The sequence below is a fragment of the Oncorhynchus mykiss genome, chromosome 6 (assembly GCF_013265735.2).
Source record: "Oncorhynchus mykiss isolate Arlee chromosome 6, USDA_OmykA_1.1, whole genome shotgun sequence".
Taxonomy (NCBI): domain Eukaryota; kingdom Metazoa; phylum Chordata; class Actinopteri; order Salmoniformes; family Salmonidae; genus Oncorhynchus; species Oncorhynchus mykiss.
The window spans coordinates 40,170,834-40,192,294 of NC_048570.1; the positions used below are offsets into that span (position 1 = coordinate 40,170,834).

At 42.5% G+C, this 21,461-nt stretch overlaps 1 protein-coding gene and 1 long non-coding RNA gene across 2 annotated transcripts; both read left to right on the forward strand.

Moving 5' to 3' along the window:
* The first annotated feature begins 1,486 nt into the window (after positions 1 to 1,486).
* LOC110525943 lies at positions 1,487 to 7,263 on the forward strand. Its single transcript, XR_005052103.1, has 3 exons — positions 1,487 to 1,605; positions 2,855 to 3,343; positions 4,640 to 7,263. It is a non-coding gene; the product is annotated as an uncharacterized LOC110525943 (long non-coding RNA).
* Positions 7,264 to 14,337: 7,074 nt separating this feature from the next.
* On the forward strand, positions 14,338 to 20,975 carry LOC110525945 (phospholipid phosphatase 1). Its single transcript, XM_021606472.2, has 6 exons — positions 14,338 to 14,844; positions 17,887 to 18,038; positions 18,193 to 18,476; positions 18,638 to 18,695; positions 18,830 to 19,006; positions 20,134 to 20,975. The coding sequence occupies exons 1-6, from the start codon at positions 14,787 to 14,789 to the stop codon at positions 20,254 to 20,256; spliced, it is 852 nt and encodes a 283-aa protein (XP_021462147.1). The 5' UTR covers positions 14,338 to 14,786; the 3' UTR covers positions 20,257 to 20,975.
* The last annotated feature ends 486 nt before the right edge of the window (positions 20,976 to 21,461 follow it).

The following is a 21,461-nucleotide window of genomic DNA, read 5'->3' on the forward strand; positions in this document are numbered from 1 at the left end:
GTGATGTTATCAACTGTGAACAGATATGAATACACAGACTAGAACACTATCTGTAAAGAGCTTTATTTCTCTCTACTTTACTCCCCACCACCCCGCCCTTCATGAAACAACCTCTGATTACACACATACACACACACACACACACACACACACACACACACACACACACACACACACACACACACACACACACACACACACACACACACACAGAGGGCCATTTCTAATATACATTCCCTAAACAGAGGAATAAGACCTTAGCCCTGTATTCACAGCTTTCTCGCTCCACACACACACACACACACACACACACACACACACACACACTAATGATAAATGCTCTCATTCTCTGTTAATAATGTGTGTGTGTGTCATCATTATTCATAGAGATGTAATGTATAATGGCTGGATGAGTCACTTAGTGTCTGTTCAGACCTAGAGCAACCTACAATTATCTCTCCAGTTCATTACTGTTCCCTAACATTCTCCACTCTCCTTTGACATGTCCACTCACGATGAGACTGCTATGACTATACAGAAACATTGCCACGAGACTAACCAAAAACAAAGACAATCAACCTGGTCTCGTTCACGACACTAAGCCTAGTCCACCTAGAGTTCAGCTGTAGAGGAGATACTGGAGCTGGTGTGCGAGTGAGTGAGTGAGTGAGTGAGTGAGTGAGTGAGTAAGGGAGTGTGTGTGGTGTGTGTGGAGGATTAGACAGACATCACAGTGTCTGGTATTGATTGCTTCCAGCAGAGTCGAGTAATCTGACAGGAGAAAATAAACCTGAAACACCAGGCCTTTCAGTAAATTAAGGATCGCCTCTCATTCTGAGTAAATGAAGCTAAGAGGCATGGATATTGATTCCAATCCATGGAAGTACTATGAGAGAGAGAGGGGGTTAGAGAGAGAGATTTCATTGTTGTTTTCTTTCGTTGAAGAGTTAATCGAAATATCAGCGGTCAATTAGGTCAATTCCAGGAACAAAATGAAATCCCTGATTAACTGCTGAAAAACGATTCTGCACACAATTAGGCTGAATGAATATTTGCCTATTGCGTGATGTGAAATGAAGTTCAGACTTGCAGGCAGGGGTCATGTGACCTGGCTCACACAAAGACCTCTCTGTCAGTCTGTCCGTGTCTTATTCATTCTCCATGGGTCAACCTTCCTCTCTCCCCCACAGTTACTCCTGTCTTCCCCTTCCTTCTGTCTCACTTACCTACCTCTCACCCCCGCGAGAGAGAGAGAGAGAGAGAGAGAGAGAGAGAGAGAGAGAGAGAGAGAGAGAGAGAGAGAGAGAGAGAGAGAGAGAGAGAGAGAGAGAGAGAGAGAGAGAGAGAGAGAGAGAGAGAGAGAGAGAGAGAGAGAGAGAGAGAGAGAGAGAGAGAGAGAGAGAGAGAGAGAGAGAGAGAGAGAGAGAGAGAGAGAGAGAGAGAGAGAGAGAGAGAGAGAGAGAGAGAGAGAGAGAGAGAGATTTTATTCTGTTGACAATGAACTCTGATTTTTAAGCTGAGGGGATGATTGTGTCCGAAGGACAGGAAATACACAGTGTAAGGACTGACATCACTGGAGCAAGGAGAGCAGGGTTCAACATAATGGTATTGTATATTCTGTATTGTTTAATGGTGGAAGACTAAAGTATATTTGTGCACAACATTTGAGAGAAATAAACTTTTTGTGCGCATGGAAAATTCGGGGATCTTTTATTTCAGCTCATGAAACATGGGACACTTTATATGTTGCGTTTATATTTTTGTTCAGTATAGTTTGTAGTTCTATACATCAGAGGAGAAAGGGAGGGAGAGAGGGTAGTCAATAGAGAAGTTTTGATAGTGTTATGAAAACTGCGTTAATACTTCTTGAGAAAGTGTGAGCGATAGACTGTTAATTAACTGCCATTTTGAATATGAACTGACAAGAATTCAAACTGGGTATGTGATTCTCTGTATGGCCATGTAAATGTTTACCTGTCGATAACGAATCACATTGTCAAAGCCAAATTGTTTACCACACACACACACAACTGTGTCTGTTATGGTGGTTATTTTGTGGGTCCTTGTTATGGCTGTGTTTTTTACACTTGTATACAGCCCAGCAAAACATGAAAGTAGTTGTTTTGATCAGTTTATTGTTATTGTTGATTACTGCTAACATTGCGCCATATACAACAATGTGAGGATACTTGCTTTATATGCATTGAGTTATCCCAGGCCTAAAATCATGTAGTGAACTGGGGGAAAGGGTGCATGAGGGGTCTTAGATATTTCTCAGGACCTCATTTACCTTAATGGCTAGAGTGTAAAGCCATGACTAGAGTGTAAAGCCAAACAGTCAAACCACAGGATGCATGGGCCAGTGTTTCAATCGGGTGTTGTCTTTAGGTGGGATGGAATGGCCTTAATGCTATATTCAGGGATTTTATTTGTATTTATTTAACCTTTATTTAACTAGGCAAGTCAGTTAAGAACAAATTCTTATTTGCAATGACGGCCTACCCCGGCCAAACCCTAACCCGGACGACTCTGGGCCAATTGTGCGCCGCCCTATGGGACTCCCAATCACGGCCGGTGGTGATACAGCCTGGAATCGAACCAGGGCTGTAGTGATGCCTCTAGCACTGAGATGCAGTGCCTTAGACCGCTGTGCCACTCGGGAGCCCAATACCATCATTTGAAATGGAAACCAATGTAATTGATTTTCGACTGGTGGGATTGAACCTTTACTGCTCCAACCAATAACACAGTGATTGATTTGAGGCATGTCTCTAGGGGACTGGGATTGCTTGTACAAAATACTATTGCTAATGATATACAGTAGACCCTCTTTAAATGGTTTGTTCACCAACAGTAAACTACGACACCATGCCCATGGTGAGAGGTTTGGCTACAGAGAGGTTGTTTTAAAAGGAGATCCTAAGAAGTTGAATCTCCATGGGGTAAGAATAGTATATCTTCCGTTTGTTATTGATTGTGAATAGGTATGATGAGGTTTGTCTAAATCTTAATAGAGGGACATAATCAAACATATCTGGTGCCACCTCAACCTCGACACCTCTCTTCTCTCACCCTTTTTTCTCTCTCGCTCTCTCTCTCTCTTTCTCTCGCTCTCTGCCTCAACCTATCCTTTTTTCTGTCTCCTCTTTCTTCCCATGCGCCACTCTCTGCCCCTCATTCTCTTGCTCTCTCTCTCTCTCTTGCTTTCTAAACCTGTCCTATCCTGTCTCTTATCTCCTCTGCCCGTGTCACTCTCACAGCAGACGTGTGCTGTCTGCCTGGAAGACTTCAAAGTCAAAGACGATCTGGGTGTGTTGCCATGCCAACATGCCTTTCACAGGAAGTGAGTACCAAATTAGGAGGCAGGAGGTCAATATCCATTCATTTCTACAGTCAGCACACAGCTCTTGGGGGTTTTGAATGGAGTGATTTTACTGACATACCAACCGTTATTAAATGTTTCCAGGTCACAGGAAGACAGTACTTGCATGACTAGAGAGGTATCTCTGGTAACGATTGCTTTAGGGCAGGGATGGGCAACTCGGATCAATTTCCCTAAAATGTGGAACTCTCAACATACTGTTTTGAGTTAGAATAGTAGAATACACAAGGTGAAATTTGGTTGTGCATCAGCAGTTTTTCTCTTCTTATGTCAGTCACTTACAGTCAGTAAAATTAGCCCATATCAGTCACTTACAGTCAGTAAAATTAGCCCATGTCAGCTAACATTTTATTTATTTCTAAGTTAGTTTAGCGGCCAGCTATCTAAACTTGTTATCATGGTCGAATTACCGGCTGGGGGGCCCGCATTAATTTTGTTTCTCAGTCTCACTCAGATATCCTAAAAATGATGTGGGTACGCAGATCCGCAAGCAACTGTGGCCCTTCATAATAAGTTATTTTTTAGCCCCCACTGCCGTCAAAGTTGCCCATCCCTGCTTTAGTGTATCCCATTTCAAGCCCTTTGATGTGAAACACTGTTTTTATTTCTCAGATTATTCTCTATTTTTTCTGGGATTCCATTTGTGATGATTAGTTGCAACATTTGTGATGCAATAAATTACACTGAATTTTACAGGTGCACCCTGTGTGCAGCCTGGTCTCATAGACTAGACATAACATGTAAATGTAAAACCAGGACACTCAAATTAGTATTATATGTTACATTTAGTATGGTTACATAAGACAGATGGTTACTTAAGGCAAAAACGAAAGTAGGGTTGTTGGATGGGGGGGATTATAATGCGAACGTCTAGCAACCCGAAGGTTGCAAATTTTAAACTCGTTACGGACTTTTGAATTACGGACTTTTGAACTTTTGAATTTGAGCTAATTAGCAACTTTTCAACTACTTAGCATGTTAGCTAACCCTTCCCCTAACCCTAACGTAACCCTTTTAGCTAACACTTCCCCTAACCTTAACTCTAACTCCTAAACTTAACTGTAACCTTAACCCTAACCCCTAACGCTTAGCCTAGCTAACATTAGCCAGCTAGCTAACTTTAGTCACAATATTATATATTTATCCTTTGTGATGTCGTTAATTGTACTGACTTTTACAGAAGTATCCTTTGTGATGTCAACAATTAGAATTACTTGTAATGTTTAATAAATTAAACAATTTTGGTGTGTTTCTCAGGTGTCTGGTGAAATGGCTGGAGGTGCGCTGTGTGTGCCCCATGTGTAACAAACCTATCGCAGGACCCCCAGAAAAGCGCCACAGCATAGGAACACTACTGGACGAACTGGTGTAACCATAGCATCCAGCACGGAGGGGGCTCTGCAAGCCAATGTAATCTAGCTCTAACAGGAAGAGAACACTGTTATCTGGTGTAACCTAGCAACCAACAGAAAGAGGACGCTGTTATCTGGTGTATCCTAGAAACCATCCACAGATTACTGTGAAATGGTGTAACCTAGCTACCACCTGGAGAGGACTATAAGAACTGCTGTTACCTAGCAACCAACACAGAGCTGCAGACAGGAGTCTACACCACACTCTGTCTAATCTCCTTCCCAGACACTTCCGCCTTAATGCACGAAGAGTCTGTTGGACCAAAGCGTCAAACTTGGCTTTTGTTAGCAAATAGAAAGGCCAGGAGAAACTCCCAGCGCATAGGCATTGGCTTAATCTACCAACCAATCATCTCCAACAGCACCTTCCCCCTAACCCTCTCTCGTACATGTCTTCCATACGTGTCTTGCCTCCATTTGGAGTCACGCCTCGCAGTCGTGTGATTCGCTCAAATTAAATGATGACAAATACTTTACTCAGTATGGTCACTGTAGAATTCTATGGTCACTCCCACACCCACTAAAGCCAACTTTGAATCATTGGTATCCCAGGCTTATTTGCGCTGTGCGCAATAGCATGGGGACGAGGTTACACTCTGTCTGACAGAATATCTCCATACCCACATGTCACTCTTTCTTTCTTTCTTTCTTTCTCTTTGTCTCTGACTGTCTAACTCTTCCTCTGTCTCTCTTTCCCCTTTCCTCTCACTCACCCTCTCTCTGCTCTTGACTTTCTGCCACTCTCTGTCTTTATTTCTCCCTCTCTTCTGATGTCTCTATGCTCTTTCTCAACCTTGTCTCTTTCTCTCCCATACTGCCTCAGAGTTGCACGCTAGTTCCAAAGTCAGAAAGAGGGGAAACCTCCAGACTCTCCAGTTGGGAGAGTGGAGGAACAGGCCGGCTGACATGAAGACGAGTGGCACTATCAGAACCATGGGGTTGAGAAAATACACAGTGATGTTCTAATAATGTGCATCACCCTCTCACAATTTCTTTTTTTTGGTTTAATGACTGAAACGTGTTATTTCTTCAGAATGTAGACGATGTTTTGCACTCTAACACTCTGACAGGTTTTTTTGGAAACTTATTACCATTCTACACTACCGCAAATGTAGTTAAAGACTATTCTCAACAACATATTTGTGACGCGCAGGTGGTTTGGTGAACCATGCTCACATGTTTTAGAACCACCTGAAGACTTGTTTTAGCTCCCAGCATGAGCACCTAGGCTTTAGCTCAGTAGTCTGTTGTGGACCTGAGATATGCAGACAGCCTGGTTTTGACACCTAGCCAATCACATCGATGGATTGAGACATCTAAGTAATCAAAGGCACTACACCTGCCGTTTTCTTTCGTATTAGTGGTGTAGTAAAACCTGTGACGTGGCTTTCATGAAGCAAAGCGTTCTTCATATTTCAATCAAGTTACAGTAGAGTTTAGAGAGTTTCACTGTTTTTGTGTGATTCTTTCTCAAGAACAACTCAGTCACATTGTATACTTTTTGTATAATATGTTTTTACATTTCTTGACGGTGGCATTCAATGGCTCCTTTTCACACATTTTTGTGGAGTAATCTGTTTTTTAAAACTGTTTTACCAGACGAACACAGACCAAGTAAACACTGCCTATATTGAGCACAAAAGCACATTAACACTCCGCTATAGTCTCTGTATTAAGAATGGACTGAATCATCGCTTTGTTTGATCACACTTATGTAATGTGTGACTGTGCCAATGAAGTACAGCACTGTGTTGACCAGGGGATGAAGAAAATTATAAACCCGGGTAATTTGAGTCCTGGATGCTGATTGGCTGAAACAGTAGTTCAGCCATGTGCATATCAGACAATATGCCACGGGTATGACGCAAAAATACTTGTTTACTCTTCTAATTATGTTGGTAACCAGTTACTAATAGCAGTAAATACCCAAGTCCGTTTGGGATATTAGAACAAGGAACACTTTTTTCCCCCCTCTCGGACATTGCACCCACATTAGAACAGCAGAATATGTACTGCAAAGAAATGTTGCACTCTGTTCGAAGCTCTCACCTCCTTTTCATCCACAAAACAAAAACAATAACAAAGATGCCAGGGCGGACAGTGGCGCTGTTTCCCTGATGCGGATTCCATCTCTAAATATAGCACCCCCTACAGCACCGACAGAGATTAGCTTTTCCCAACACCAGCCACATTCCACGTTTTTGGTGTGCATCAATAAATATGACTTTAACAAATGGAGGGGTTTCCTCTTCATCTCAGTTTGTTACTTTTCAAGTTGTTTGTGTCTGGACTATGTTGTGTGCGTGTGCATTTGTGTGTGGGAACTGAGCACCACCCTCTGGTAAAACCGAAGAGTAACATCTGAAGTCTTATTTCGGTCGGCCACTTGTGGTGACATGCAGCTCTGCCACTTTCCTATCCTACATGTCATCTCTAAATCTGAATATGTCTTGATTTGAAAAAAAAAAACGATTTTAATAATGGTCTTATCAAAATTAAACATATATCAGTCTTGGACAAATGTTATTCATCCAGTAGAACTCAATTGGAATGTAGATACTGCATGTACGTTTTCATCCCACTTGATCCTACAGCTACCAATTATCTAGTAAGAATTTTAGTATAGGAGGTCAGAATATTCTGAAGTCATTTCCCCATTTCTCACTACTAATTAGACTTTGCAGTCAGAGAGACTGAATATTTAAAAGGGGGGGTTTCAAAATGAAACACACACACACACACACATTAATAAACACGGGAGATGAGAGGGAGGGGGGAGTCAGTGTAGAGGAAGGCTGAGACCGAGGTTGCACTCAGCAGCAGTGTGCTCAGCCAGACAGGGCCATTTCAGCTCCCTCTTTCTCTCTCTCTTCCTCTCTCAAGGGTCCTAATGAGAGAGAGACAGAGTATGAGCAAGGGAGAGAGAGAGAGAGAGCTCTGTTGCAGGCTAATATGAGGGCAGATCTGGGCTCTGTGCAGTAAGTTAGCTTACTCTTGAGGGAGATGCATGGAGATTATGAAATGATGTTGGATCTGTCTTATCTCTGCTATGCGGCGTTCCCGGGAGATGGAGAGCTGGTGAGTAAAGTATACACAGTTTCATATTAAATAAGAAGTATTGAGTTATTGAGGGTTTGTGGATTGCAGACTTGTTTGTCATTTCTCTGAGTAATATCTGAGCGCTAATGTCAAACTGTGAATCTGAGATATACAGTGAGGGAAAAAAGTATTTGATCAACTACTGATTTTGTACGTTTGCCCACTGACAAAGATATGATCCGTCTATAATTTTAATGGTAGGTTTATTTGAATAGTGAGAGACAAAATAACAACAAAAAAATCCAGAAAAACGCATGTAAAAAAAATTATAAATTGATTTGCATTTTAATGGGGGAAATACGCATTTGACCCCCTCTCAATCAGAAAGATTTCTGGCTCCCAGGTATCTTTAATACAGGTAACAAGCGGAGATTAGGAGCACACTCTTAAAGGGAGTGCTCCTAATCTCAGTTTGTTACCTGTATAAAAGACACCTGTCCACAGAAGCAATCAATCAATCAGATTCAAAACTCTCCACCATGGGCAAGACCAAAGAGCTCTCCAAGGATGTCAGGGACAAGATTGTAGACCTACACAAGGCTGGAATGTGCTTCAAGACCATTGCCTAGCAGCTGAGAAGGTGACAATAGTTAGTGCGATTATTCGCAAATGGAAGAAATACAAAAGAACTGTCAATCTCCCTCGGCCTGGGGCTCCATACAAGATCTCACCTCGTGGAGTTGCAATGATCATGAGAACGGTGAGGAATCAGCCCAGAACTACACAGGAGGATCTTGTCAATGATCTCAAGGTAGCTGGGACCATAGTCACCAAGAAAACAATTGGTAACACACTATGCCGTGAAGGACTGAAATCCTGCAGCGCCCGCAAGGTCCCCCTGCTCAAGAAAGCACATATACATGCCCATTTGAAGTTTGCCAATGAACATCTGAATGTTTCAGAGGACAACTGGGTGAAAGTGTTGTGGTCAGATGAGACCAAAATGGAGCTCTTTGGCATCAACTCAACTCACCATGTTTGGAGGAGAAGGATGCTGCCTATGACCCCAAAAACACCATCCCCACCGTCATAGTCACTTTAACTCTAACTACATGTACATATCACCTCAACTACCTCGACTAACCTGTGCCCCTGCACATTGACTGTACCGGTACCCCATGTATATAGTTTCGCTATTGTTATTTTACTGCTGCTCGTTAATTATTTGTTAGTTGTTCTTTTTTACTTATCTATTTTTTTTACTTAACAATTATATTTCTTAAAACCGCATTGTTGCTTAAGGGCCTGTAAGTAAGCATTTCACTGTAAGGTCTACTACACCTGTTGTATTCAGCGCATGTGACAAATAAAATTTTGATTTGATTTAATCTTTCATGTGTTCAGCCTCTATCTGGCCTATAAAGGGCTAAGTGTGCTGTGAGTCAATGTTGACAAACAAAACACACCCACACACGCATGCACACACACCCACGCATGTACCCACACACAAACATTCCACCGTAGAGCTGGATCCTGTGAACATAATCATCTTATTTTCTGAATACTGTAATGATGTAAATATACTGAACAAAAAATATGAACCCAACATGCAACATGTTCAGATTTACAGTTCATTTAAGGAAATCAGTCATTAATAAATTCATTCGGGCCCTAATCTATGTATTTCACATGACTGGGAATACAGATATGCATCTGTTGGTCACAGAAACCTTAAAACGAGGTAGGGGTGTAGATCAGAAAACCAGACAGTATCTGGTGTGACCACCACTTCCCTCATGCAGCGCAAATGGTCGGGCACTGATGTTGGGCAATTAGGCCTGGCTCGCAGTCGGCGTTTCAACTCATCCCAAAGGTGTTCGATAGGGTTGAGATCAGGGCTCTGTGCAGACCAGTCAAGTTTTTCTACACCAATCTCCACAAACCCTTTCTGTATGGACCTCGCTTTGTGTACGGGGGAATTGTCATGCTGAAATAGGAAAGGGCGTTCCCCAAACTGCCACTACAAAGTTGCAAGCACAGAATTGTCTGGAATGTAATTGTATGCTGTAGCTTTAACATTTCACTTCACTGGAACTCAGGGGCCTAGCCCAAACCATGAAAAACAGCCCCAGACCATTATTCCTCATCCACCAAACTGTACAGTTGGCACTATGCATTGGAGCAGGTAGCATTCTCCTGGCATCCGCCAAACCCAGATTCACCGGACTGCCAGATGGTGAAGCGTGATTCATCGCTCAAGGGAACGAGTTCTAACTGCTCCTGGGTCCAATGGAGGCGAGCTTTACACCACTCCACCCGATGCTTGGCATTGCGCATGGTGATCTTAGGCTTGTGTGCAGCTGCTCGGCCATGGAAACCCATTTTGTGAAGCTCCAGACGAACAGTTATTGTGCTGACGTTGCTACCAGAGGCAGTTTAGATCTCGGTAGTGAGTGTTGCAACCGAGGACAGATGATTTTTACATGCTGCGTGCCTCAGCACTCGGCGGTCCCATTCTGTGAGCTTGTGTGGTCTACCACTTCGCAGCTGAGCCGTTGTTGCTCCTAGACGTTTCCACTTCACAATAACAGTACTTGTTGACTGGGGCAGCTCTAGCAGGCAATATGACGAGCTGACTTGTTGGAAAGGTGACATACTATGACTGTGCCACGTTGAAAGTCACTGAGCTCTTCAGCGAGGCCATTTTACTGCCAATGTTTGTGTATGGAGATTGCATGGCTGTGTGCTCGGTTCTATACACCTGTCAGCAAATGGTGTGGCTGAAAGGGGCGTCCACAGACTTTTGTATATATAGTATACAACTTCAGTGTGAAATAACAGTTAATGTTCTTTAATCAGCACGTCCTCTCAAGCGTTAGGAACCAGGGAGTACTGTAGAGCCTCTCTGGTGCTGGGAGACTAGAAGGAGAGGAATTAGAAACATATCTCATCTCCTGATAGTCGAATATCCATACAGATACAGGATTTACCAGAAGGACTGGAGTGAAAAGAGAGCAGCAGCAGTTGTTTGACCACAGACAGGGCTAGTGTACGGTATGTGAATATGGGGAAGTGTTTTTAAGTTCAATCCCCACATATTTTGATTTCCTTTTTACAAATGTAAAAATGTTCTCATTAAACAATCAAATGAGTAAACCCTACATATCTACATAGACATATCTACATAAACCCTACATAGACATATCTGATATGGGCAGCACATTTGGGCAGTCTTGATACAATATTTTTTTACATATATGCAATGGTTCATTGGATCAGTCTAAAACTTTGCACATACACTGCTGCCGTTTAGTGGCCAAAGTCTAAATTGCGCCTGGGCTGGAATAATACATTATGGCCTTTCTCTTGCATTTCAAAAATACAAAAAAATATATTATCTTTTACCAGATCTAATGTGTTATATTATCCTACATTCATTCCACAAACTTCAAAGTGTCCTTTCAAATGGTATCAAGAATATGTATATCCTTGCTTCAGGTCCTGAGCTTCAGGCAGTTGGATTTGGGGATGCAATTTTAGGCGAAAATTTGAGAAAAAAAAAGGGTCCAATCCTTGATTTAGATGACCTCAGCAGAACTCTCTCACTCCCCTCCCACCAGGGAGACCCAGTTCCCGGAACTTCACGCTGATCCAGCTGAACGAGGAGTTATCTCCTTGAGGAGGAGCCACAATGTGATGCTCTTCTTCTGCGACGTCGACATCCATTTTACCCTGGACTTCTTTACTTCCTGCAGACTCAATGCAGATCCCGGTGAGGAATGGGGGTTCTTCAGTTGTCCCCATTGGAGAACCCTTTTTGTTTCCAGGTAGATGCCTTTTTTGCTTCCAGGTAGAACCCTCTGTGGAAAGGGTTCTACATGAAACCCAAAAGGATTCTACCTGGAACCAAAAATAGTTATTCGAAGGGTTCTCCTGTGGGGACAGCCAAAAAACCTGTTGAGATTCTAGATAGCACCTTTTTTTCTAAAAGTGTAACGATCTATCAATCTGTCTGTCAGTATTTCTGTCAATGAAAGTTCTAATGGATTCCGATCTTGTCTCATTGCTGCAACTCCCCAACTCCCCTCTCCTCTTAGGGAGAGGCGAAGGTCGACTCATGCGTACTCCGAAATATTACCTGCCAAACCGTGTTTCTTAACACCCGCTCACTTAACCTGGAAGCCAGCTGCACCAATGAGGAGGAAACACCATTCAACTGACGCCCAAAGTCAGCTTGCAGGTGCCCGCTAGAGCACGATGAGCCAAGTAAAGCCCCCCGGCTAAACCCTCCCCTGACCCAGACAACGCTGGACCAATTGTGCAACGCCCTATGGGACTCCTGGTCACGGGCGGTAATGACACAGACTGTAGTAACGCCACAACACTGTGATGCAGTCCCTAACTTTGTTTTTCTAACTTTAGGTGATAGATTTCCACCCATTGTTCTTCAGCCAGTACAATCCATCTCTTATCTACAATAATCACAGCCCCTCTCTTCTTTTCAACAACAACTGGTCAGTCTCCTTATGACATCTGGGTGTGGAAATCCCTTCAAAAGCTGTGTTCACACAGGATACCTGTGTAAATGCAGCCAAAAAGGCATAATACATCACATTGGGTTCTTTATATGATACTTATACATTGTGTCTTTCTGCAACAGGTGATAAGGAATGACGCTGGATTCTGGAGAGATCTTGGGTTTGGAAAGTATAGGTCTGATTTCATCAACATAGGTAATATAACAATATGTTTTTTCATTGACTGACTGACTGACTGACTGACTGATTGATTGAGTTATTTAGCCAATTTGAATCTGTGATCTGCACAGGTGGGTTTGACTGGAACACCAAAGGCTGAGGTTTGGAGGATGTTCACCTGTACAGAAAGTACAGAAAGTACCTGCACTGCAAGCTGATGGTGATTCACTCTCCCTCCCGAGGCTTCTTCCACCTGTGGTATGAGAAGCAGTGTGAGGACGAGCTGCCACCAGACAAGTATAAGATGTGTATGCAGACCAAGGCCATGAGTGAGGTCTCTCACAGGCACCTGGGGAGCTGTTCTTCACACAGGAGATCCAGGAGCATCTGAAGAAGTAAAAACTAGAAACTGCCCCATAACCACATATCTAAGATCAGACTACCCTATCGCTTATCCTAAACTTAACCATTAGGGGGTTACACAATATCTGACCCTGGACCAGTGGTTAGGGTAATGAAATCAAAACACCTGGAGAGGAGAGACATCCTCTGGGTTTTGTTGAGAGAACAATGTCTTTCTCCTTCTACAGACTTAACACAGGGCCTGACGAGGGAGAGTATAGGGATGAGACATGAACTTTGTCATGACATGACAGAAACTTGATTGACATTTTTTTTAAATGGTGATGTCAAGTAGGCATACTAACTCATTGTATGTCCTCTATTGCCACCTTCCTTCCTGTACTGAGTCTGAAAGCAGGGAGGTCAGAATAATATTTTACTGTCTTTGTTGTATTGAGACTGTCAGCTTCAGATTATGCCTGCTATGGACTTTCAACTCAATGAAAATAATATGTTTTGCTTTATAACCGTGTCTGAATATGCAATACAAGGTCATAATGTTTTAAAGTTTGTAGTTATATGAATTGAAATATGAATTTAGAGAAACAGACTGTCTAAGCATATTCATATTTAGGCCTACGGTACTTCCCTCTTCTTAAAACTGGTGGACACTGAATAAAATATCCTGGCAAATAAATGACCACATTTGGATACATAAGCACAGTGGGTTCCCAAACATTCTGTGTTACCCATCTAATAGATAAAACCATGTTTGTAGCCACAACCCAAGCTTTACCCACAAACCAGGAGGAACTGGCTGGGACCCAACCAACCAACCGACCTGGAGCCCATAACTTGGATAGATCAAGTAGTTAAAAGAATGCTGTAGTTAAAAGAATGCTGATTGCATGCACCATCCTAGCCTTTTATATGATTTGGGCATAGATGAGCAATTGCAGGTACGTCAGTATTTGTGGTGTTTCTGGTCTTGCATTAATAAATTGGGAGAGTCAATATTTCACAACCACTTCTCTCTGTCTCTTCCTGTGTGTGTCAGTGTGTGAGTGTGTGTTGTTTCTTGTTGTGTTATTTTTGCAGGATGCACAGACATAACTGGTGTGTACTCACCACTGCCAGTAATCCATGGTCAGACATGTTTCGACACAGGATAGAACACTTTGGCTTGGTAGAACCTCTATAAAAATGTATACTTGCCACACAGGCTATAGATAGATTGTTTCATCTCTATTGTCACCTTTATTTTCATCATCCTTCTAAGGGTCAATATAATCATAGTAAATGAATTGATAATAGTTGGTTTTTGTTCCATTGAACACTTTTCCCACAATCAAGAAGTGGAGTTTCCTGCAGTGATGTAATCTCAATTTTGCATAGCTAGCGGGAGGGGTGGAGCGAGTCAAACATCGGGCGACGGCTGTCGTATTTCCTAGCAAGCACGCGATAGGCTCTTCACCTGATCCCACCTCCCTATCATAATCACAGCCAGAGGCCTGCCTGTTTTATTACCGGTGTATTTTACTGGAAGGACCAGGAGATTATGAGCGTCTTTTTTTCTTGCTTAAAGAATCAGTTATATTATGAAGTTGGGTTGTGCGGATTCTAAAGGGTAATGATAGGAAAAAGTAGTGGTTTTAGGAATAGGGCTGGTTTGTTTTTTAGACAGTAGCCCCCCTTGATAAAAAAAAAACTAACATTTTGTTTTACATGTTTTTGGTTAGGTTTAGTAAGCCCTACAAAATCGATTTTCTTTTTATATTTGTTTTATTGTTTTGAACAAATAGCGAGGCATGTTCCACCGATAGGCTGTCTCACATCTCGCCGAAAAAAAGCAGACAGACGCCGGACGCTCCGGAGTCTACGGCTTTGTCAAAGACAGAAGTCCAGAGACACAAGATGTTTGAGGCTGGTAGAATCCCTCTCGTCCTTCTCGACGTAACCTGCTTTATCCTCGGTATGTAACCGACGTATTTACCATGTTGTTGGCAGTGTCAAGCCTTATAGAGTTCCTATTTCTATGATAAGTTATTCTGCACGAGTCTACTGTAGCCTAAACACCAGTTATATTGGAGGTATCTCTTTATTACGACTATTGTAGCTAGGCTACATTATGACTATAGGTGCATGGGTTACTTCTATCTAACATTAAGTGTCTAAGTCTCTTCACCCACGACTAAAGATGTTGTGGTCAATAACACTGTTATAATTAAGCAATAGGGGGGGGGGGGGGGGGGGGGGGGGGTATGGCCAATATAGTACGGCTAAGGGCTGTTCTTAGACACGACGCAACGCTGAATGCCTGAATACAGCCCTTAGCCGTGGTATATACCACAAACCAATCGAAGTGCCGTATTGCTATTATAAACTGGTTACCAACGTAAATAGAACAGGCAGTAAAAATGACTTTTTTTGTTTTACCAAGGCTTTCAGCTAGTCAGCATTCAGGGCTCTAACCACCCGGTTTATAATAGCATACAACACACAGTATGGATGTATGTTATAAGAACTAGGGCCACGAGTTTTTCCTAACCCATGTCTTGACCAGGTAATAACATTGTGTTCTAGTTTTAGCTATAACTTATCTTATAACCTATAGCCTATATTGTATTCGATCATTCAGGCCCACAAGGTGTATTTGTTGATTTGAGTGTAGCCTTCTGGTTGCATATTAAACAACAGTCAGAGGGGTAGATCATGGGTTCAATGGGGTTCGGTTATTACATATTGACCACAACATGATTATGCCATTATCCGTAGTGTGTTTTCTAAAGTGTATGTGACTAATTCTCAAATTGGGGTACATTTCATATCCCTCGACTGCGTAGATGGACTCTTGATCTCGTGGTCTTTATCTAAACGCGGTCTGGATCTGGGTCTGGGTCTTAATAGACGTACTCTAATATAGGGATTTGGCAAAAGGATCATCACACCATAGCACCGGGTTTTTGAGTTTTGGGTTGTTTTTTGCCACACATTTTAGTGTAACTAAAGATGGTGCAGTATTTTGTGATTTCGTGTGATGAAAGACAGTACAACACTACTATTATGAGAAAAAATAGTTTGTTTATGCCACAGGCAGGCTACAGTCGAGCAGAGATGGAGTCAAAACTGGAACTCTGTGAGAAAAACAAGACCCAAGCCAACCATCTTCAAACATCATAAAAATAATGTTGGCCCTCCGGTTTCCTCATTTTAAAAAGCAAGGTTGTCTAGCACTTTCGTGTTGTCTCATCCCTACTTAGTCAGATAACTCCGACAAGTCTTGTCAAGATATGGTACTTAGTGCGGTTAACCACGTGATCCTAAATCTGTGCCTAAGTGCAACTTGGAGTAAGTGTCTAGTGTAGCACTTTAAAACAATATCTGAATTTTCCCCACCTTTTGTGACCAATTAGAAGCAGTCAGAATGTTCAACGAAGGATGGCACATTGTGTCCATACTCCCCAAACGGGACAGGCTCTAATCAAAGACCTGTGATTGCTACACTCTTAGAAAAAAGGGTTCCACAAGGGTTCTTCAGATTTCACCATAAGATTACCATTTTTGGTTCCAGGTAGAAACCTTTTTGGTTTTAGGAAGAACCCTTTTAGGTTCCATGTAGAACCCACTGTAGAAAATTGTTCTACATGGAAGACAAAAGGGTTCTAGTATGGGGACAGCCAAAGAACCCTTTAAGGTTCTAGAGGGCACCTTTTTTTCTAAGAGTGTAGTTAACTAATTTAGGCTGGAATCTGCCGACAGGGGTTGAATGTGCTTTACTGGCCAGAATCAAGATAGAGCAAGTCTGGTCGTGTAACCTGAGTGATTCAAATAGCAAATTAAGTTACTTCAGCTGTGAAGAGAGTAAGTGGGTTGAATAGAAGGGTATTTTAAGAAGCAACAACCCTAGGTCGAAATTACAACAAACTTGGTTGAACTTTGAAGCTGATGAAGACTGACACTGTGAATTGGGAATCGTGGGTCGTAGTATATGTAGCCTTCTGCTAGGTACAAATAAATGATGCAAGAGAGATGGCTTACCTCGAGAGACTGAACGAGATATCAGGACATGGAATTCTTCATTGGTATCCTATTGTATAGTTAGACCTGTGTTTTCCATATTTCGCTTGGTGAAGGCCTAATTGTGAACATGTTGTGGAGTGTGAGAGATCAGATGAGAGCAGTGTAGCGTAAGAGAGTAATCCACTCTGTTACAGGTGATTTGGACTGTCTGGCTGAGTGTCAGAAGCATTTAGACGTCCATGCCAGTGTAGCACATGGAGATGTGTGAAACTTACTCCTCAGCTTGAAGGGTCCCCCCGCTTTTCGCCAGCCACCGACTGGTAAGACGCTTCAGGAACGCGGTCACGTGCTAGCAAGGTAGAGCTACTGGGTTCGATCCTCGGTGTGAGCTGAATCAGGAGGAAGTGGTACTCACTAAGCAAGCATCTCCATCAAATCATGTTATCGTTAGTTAGGCCAGCTAACCTTAACTGAAACATCCTGCGCTGACTCATCGACTAGCTAGCCTGGTTGCCAGTCTGTTTCAGAGTAGTAAGGCTCATTCATTTTAGAAACAGGTGTTCTCTGATTTTCCTATTGTTTTTGTTCACTTATGGGGGTTGATATGCTGTCTTTGGGGGTTGATATGCTGTCAACTTACTTTCTAGACTCTCTTAATTAAAGAACGTGTTGTGTCCCTCCTTTATTGAATGGACTTTTACATGTATTTGTTACCTTGGTAATGAGTGGGCTATTTGGTAAGGTGAGAGGGAGGTCAGAGCAGGAGAGAATGGTATAATCAAATCAAGTGAAAGCATGAACAAGCACGCCTTATTTGCATATTGATTTTCATCAGGTTTTGCCTACCAAGTTCCTTTTTCCTGTGACGGTTTGGTCAACAGCGTGTTTTACAGAATTACAGCAGAACCTTAAATGTATGTTTACAAAGGCTAGTTTGAGCTAGGAGACCTATTTCTGATTATCTCTATCTTCATTTGTCTCTCTCTCTCTCCAGTCGGGCTTCCCTTTGTGATCCTCACCCCTCAGCACAATCCCTTCAACAGGGGTTTCTTCTGTAATGATGAGTCCATCAGATACCCCCTGAAAGAGGACACCATATCCTACCAGTTACTGGGGGGAGTCATGATCCCTTTCACACTGATTGTGGTAAGTCATTACCTTCGCTCTGTTCTCAGATGTTCTCTTCAACATATCAGGTATTTGTGTTTTAAGTGTTTATGGTAAAAGTACAATAATTTGAGACAATATGTCAATCTATTCGATTCACCTCAGTTAAAGATGACTTCTCTTGCTTTCACAGGTAGTCAGTGGTGAGTGCCTTGGCGTCTATATGACTCATATAAAGACCAAATCATCCTTGGGGACTAACTACGTGGCGCGCATCTACAAAGCAGTGGGCAGCTTCCTGTTCGGGGCTGCTGCTAGCCAATCACTGACGGACATTGCCAAGTACTCGATTGGTCGTCTGCGTCCCCACTTCCTGGCTGTGTGTAAGCCTATGTGGGACCGTATCAACTGCATTGCTGGAGGCTACATCGAGAACTTCACCTGTACTGGGGACAAAAACATGGTGGATGAGGCCAGGTACAGTAGAGGCTTCCTAGGGTTACATCCCAAGAGATGATATTGCTGCAAAATCGAGACTGAAAAACGTTGAACTCTACTGGTAAATGTAAGCTTGAAAGATGTTTACGAGGCTGTAAACCCAGTTTCCCCTAATCTTTTTTTTGTCTTCTGTTTTATAGACTTTCCTTTTTTTCTGGTCACTCATCCTTCTCTATGTACTGTATGCTGTTCCTAGCAGTAAGTATAGCAGTGGGCATACTGTGCTCATTGTTACATACAGTGATGCTACAACAGTTCAGTTCTTTCTCTGTCCCCAAGCAATAGCTCCCTTTCATGATGTTGATGGTGTCCTTCTTCCCTCTCTCTTTTAGCTGTACATCCAGGCCAGACTGCAGACAGAGTGGGCCAGGCTCCTCAGACCCACCATCCAGTTCTTCCTGATGGCAACGTCCATCTACGTCGGGCTGTCACGCGTCTCAGACTACAAACACCACTGGAATGACGTACTTACTGGCCTCCTGCTGGGGGCGATAGTTGCGATACTCACGGTGGGTAGCTAGCTATAGGCCAACGGTTCCCAACCAGTTTGCCTTGAGGGACTCTCATGTGTGCCTCAAAACTTTTTAACACTCACTTATAAATGTGACCTGTGGAATGCACATGGAATTTTGATTTGGGAGCACTACTGCCTGTCAGACAATACATTTATTTATTTATTTTGTACCTTTATTTAACTAGGCAAGAACAAATTCTTATTTTCAATGACGGCCTAGGAACAGTGGGTTAACTGCCTGTTCAGGGGCAGAACGACAGATTTGGACCTTGTCAGCTCGGGGGTTTGAACTTGCAACCTTCCGGTTACTAGTCCAACGCTCTAACCACATTAAATGGCACATGGTTACGTCTGTATCGTTGTTTCAAGTCCAGTGCGCTCAGGCTGGTGTTACATTTGTATCATTTGACTTTGTCTGTGAAAACCATTAGCACAGGCAAGTCTGATTAGGCTTAGCCAGAATCATTTATTTCTTAATATATGGCTCTGGGCTTAGCTATACTGCCATAGAAACAAACAGAGCATGGCATTGAGTTTGTGACTGCACCTTTACCGTGCAAAGAAACACTTGTCTGTAGCCCAAACCATTCAAATCTGAAGAACTATTTTACAATTTTCTGGCTCAGATTCGCTATTTAATCTATAAAAAATGTTTGTCACAGAAAATAGATGATCTGCAGTATGGATCAGAGGAGATGGCAGTGATTACCACTAAATACATTCATAGGCACATTTTAGGTGTGCCGCCGAATTGTATTTCCCATCAAGATGTTCCACGGTTTAAAAAAATGTTGGGAACCACTGCTATAGGTTATAGACACGGGTGGGCCTGGGCACTGGCCCAGCCAGATTGACAACAGGCCCAGCCGATTAGGGTAAACACGAGAATGTAAGTTGATAGCCACTTGTTGTAGTTCATTATTCACATTGACACAGGTAGCTAGTTAAATGCATAATAGTGGGCACCTTATGTTTCTGCATGGAATTATATATGAACAAACCATGTAGTACCATTCCTTTAGAGACAACATCATTCATGTTTATACTGTATCACTGCAAGTAGTTTCCTCGGTTTTTGTCTCCATTGTATAAGAAATGCTGTCCTCTCCTCTCCCAACATAGGTGTTCTGTGTGTCCGATTTCTTCAAGACGCCTGTTGATCCAGTAGAGATACAAGAGGAGACGTCCCACCCCAGTCTACAGGACAACCCTGCAAATGGGATCCACTACGGAAGCACAGAATGAAGCTCTGACTACAACATGGACAATGCATTGAGGACAAGTAGCATGTTAAGCTAGCTACAACTACTTGCCATCCGCTTCAGAGGACTATGGTTATTTATTTCCATGCCTTTCAGGTCATTGGCATTGACTGTCGTGGAAATATCATGTTGCCTGAGCCCTGTAGACAGATGTTAAGTCCTCTCAGAGCCAATGATCTTGCCTATGTGTGTTGAGCTAACGGTCCTTGTGTTCAATTCCTGGTCTTTGTGTGCAATTGCGGTGCGAGGTCTGCTCTTGTTGGAACAGTTGGGATTGCATTGGTTTGAGGATTGTGTTTGAAATGAATGATATTCAAGTTTGTTACAGTGAGTAATGAGTGTCCATGTGTGTAGCCTGGCCAATAATAAGTCTTACACCTGGGAATGAAATACCACGACTGTCCCAAAGCTTAAATGAAAGTCAGGAGACTTACTGAGCTCTGCAATGATGTGCTATGTACTGTATATATATTTTTTAATACTGCCTTCGCCAGATTGTTGCTGACACTTGCTCAAAGCTCCCTGGAAACTCCTTACACATGTGTCCAAGTGTAGAAATCATGGCGACAAATACACAAATTAACTTTTTGACATTTGTATGCAAATGCACTGTTGTAAAAACAGTGTTTTGAGCTTTTCGGAAAACAAAATGCTAGCTATGTGACACAAATAAAGATGGAATTCCATTTTGGTACTTTGGTACAACTGTGTCTGAGACACATTTTGTGAACTGTAGAAGTGTGTGCGTTGCTTAGTGAGATCGTGAGGAACTACCCATACAGAAAGTCCAAAACCCTAACTGTCACATTGATGTAAATAGTTGTCATCAATGGATTTCCCTATATGTAAAGGATCTCTTTTAGAGGTAAGAGTTAGGTGGGGCCCAGGAGGTAAGGCAGGGTGGGGTCAAAACACACGGACCATATTCCTTTCCTAATGTTCCTCAAGAGCCAAAGTACAGACTTCAGACGAAAATATAGAGGCGTACTCACCACAAGTCTGGAACTACATATTTGTGTTCTGTCTCACACTCAGCTGTTGTGGGTGTGTCCTCAACTTTCAGCCACACCCATAGACATTATGGACATGCAAATGGTAATTAAATCATCTTCAAATTAATAACATTCTTATGTAACATGCACCATAGTCCTTTCACTAACAACTGCTGTCATTGCTTAGTTGCTGGCC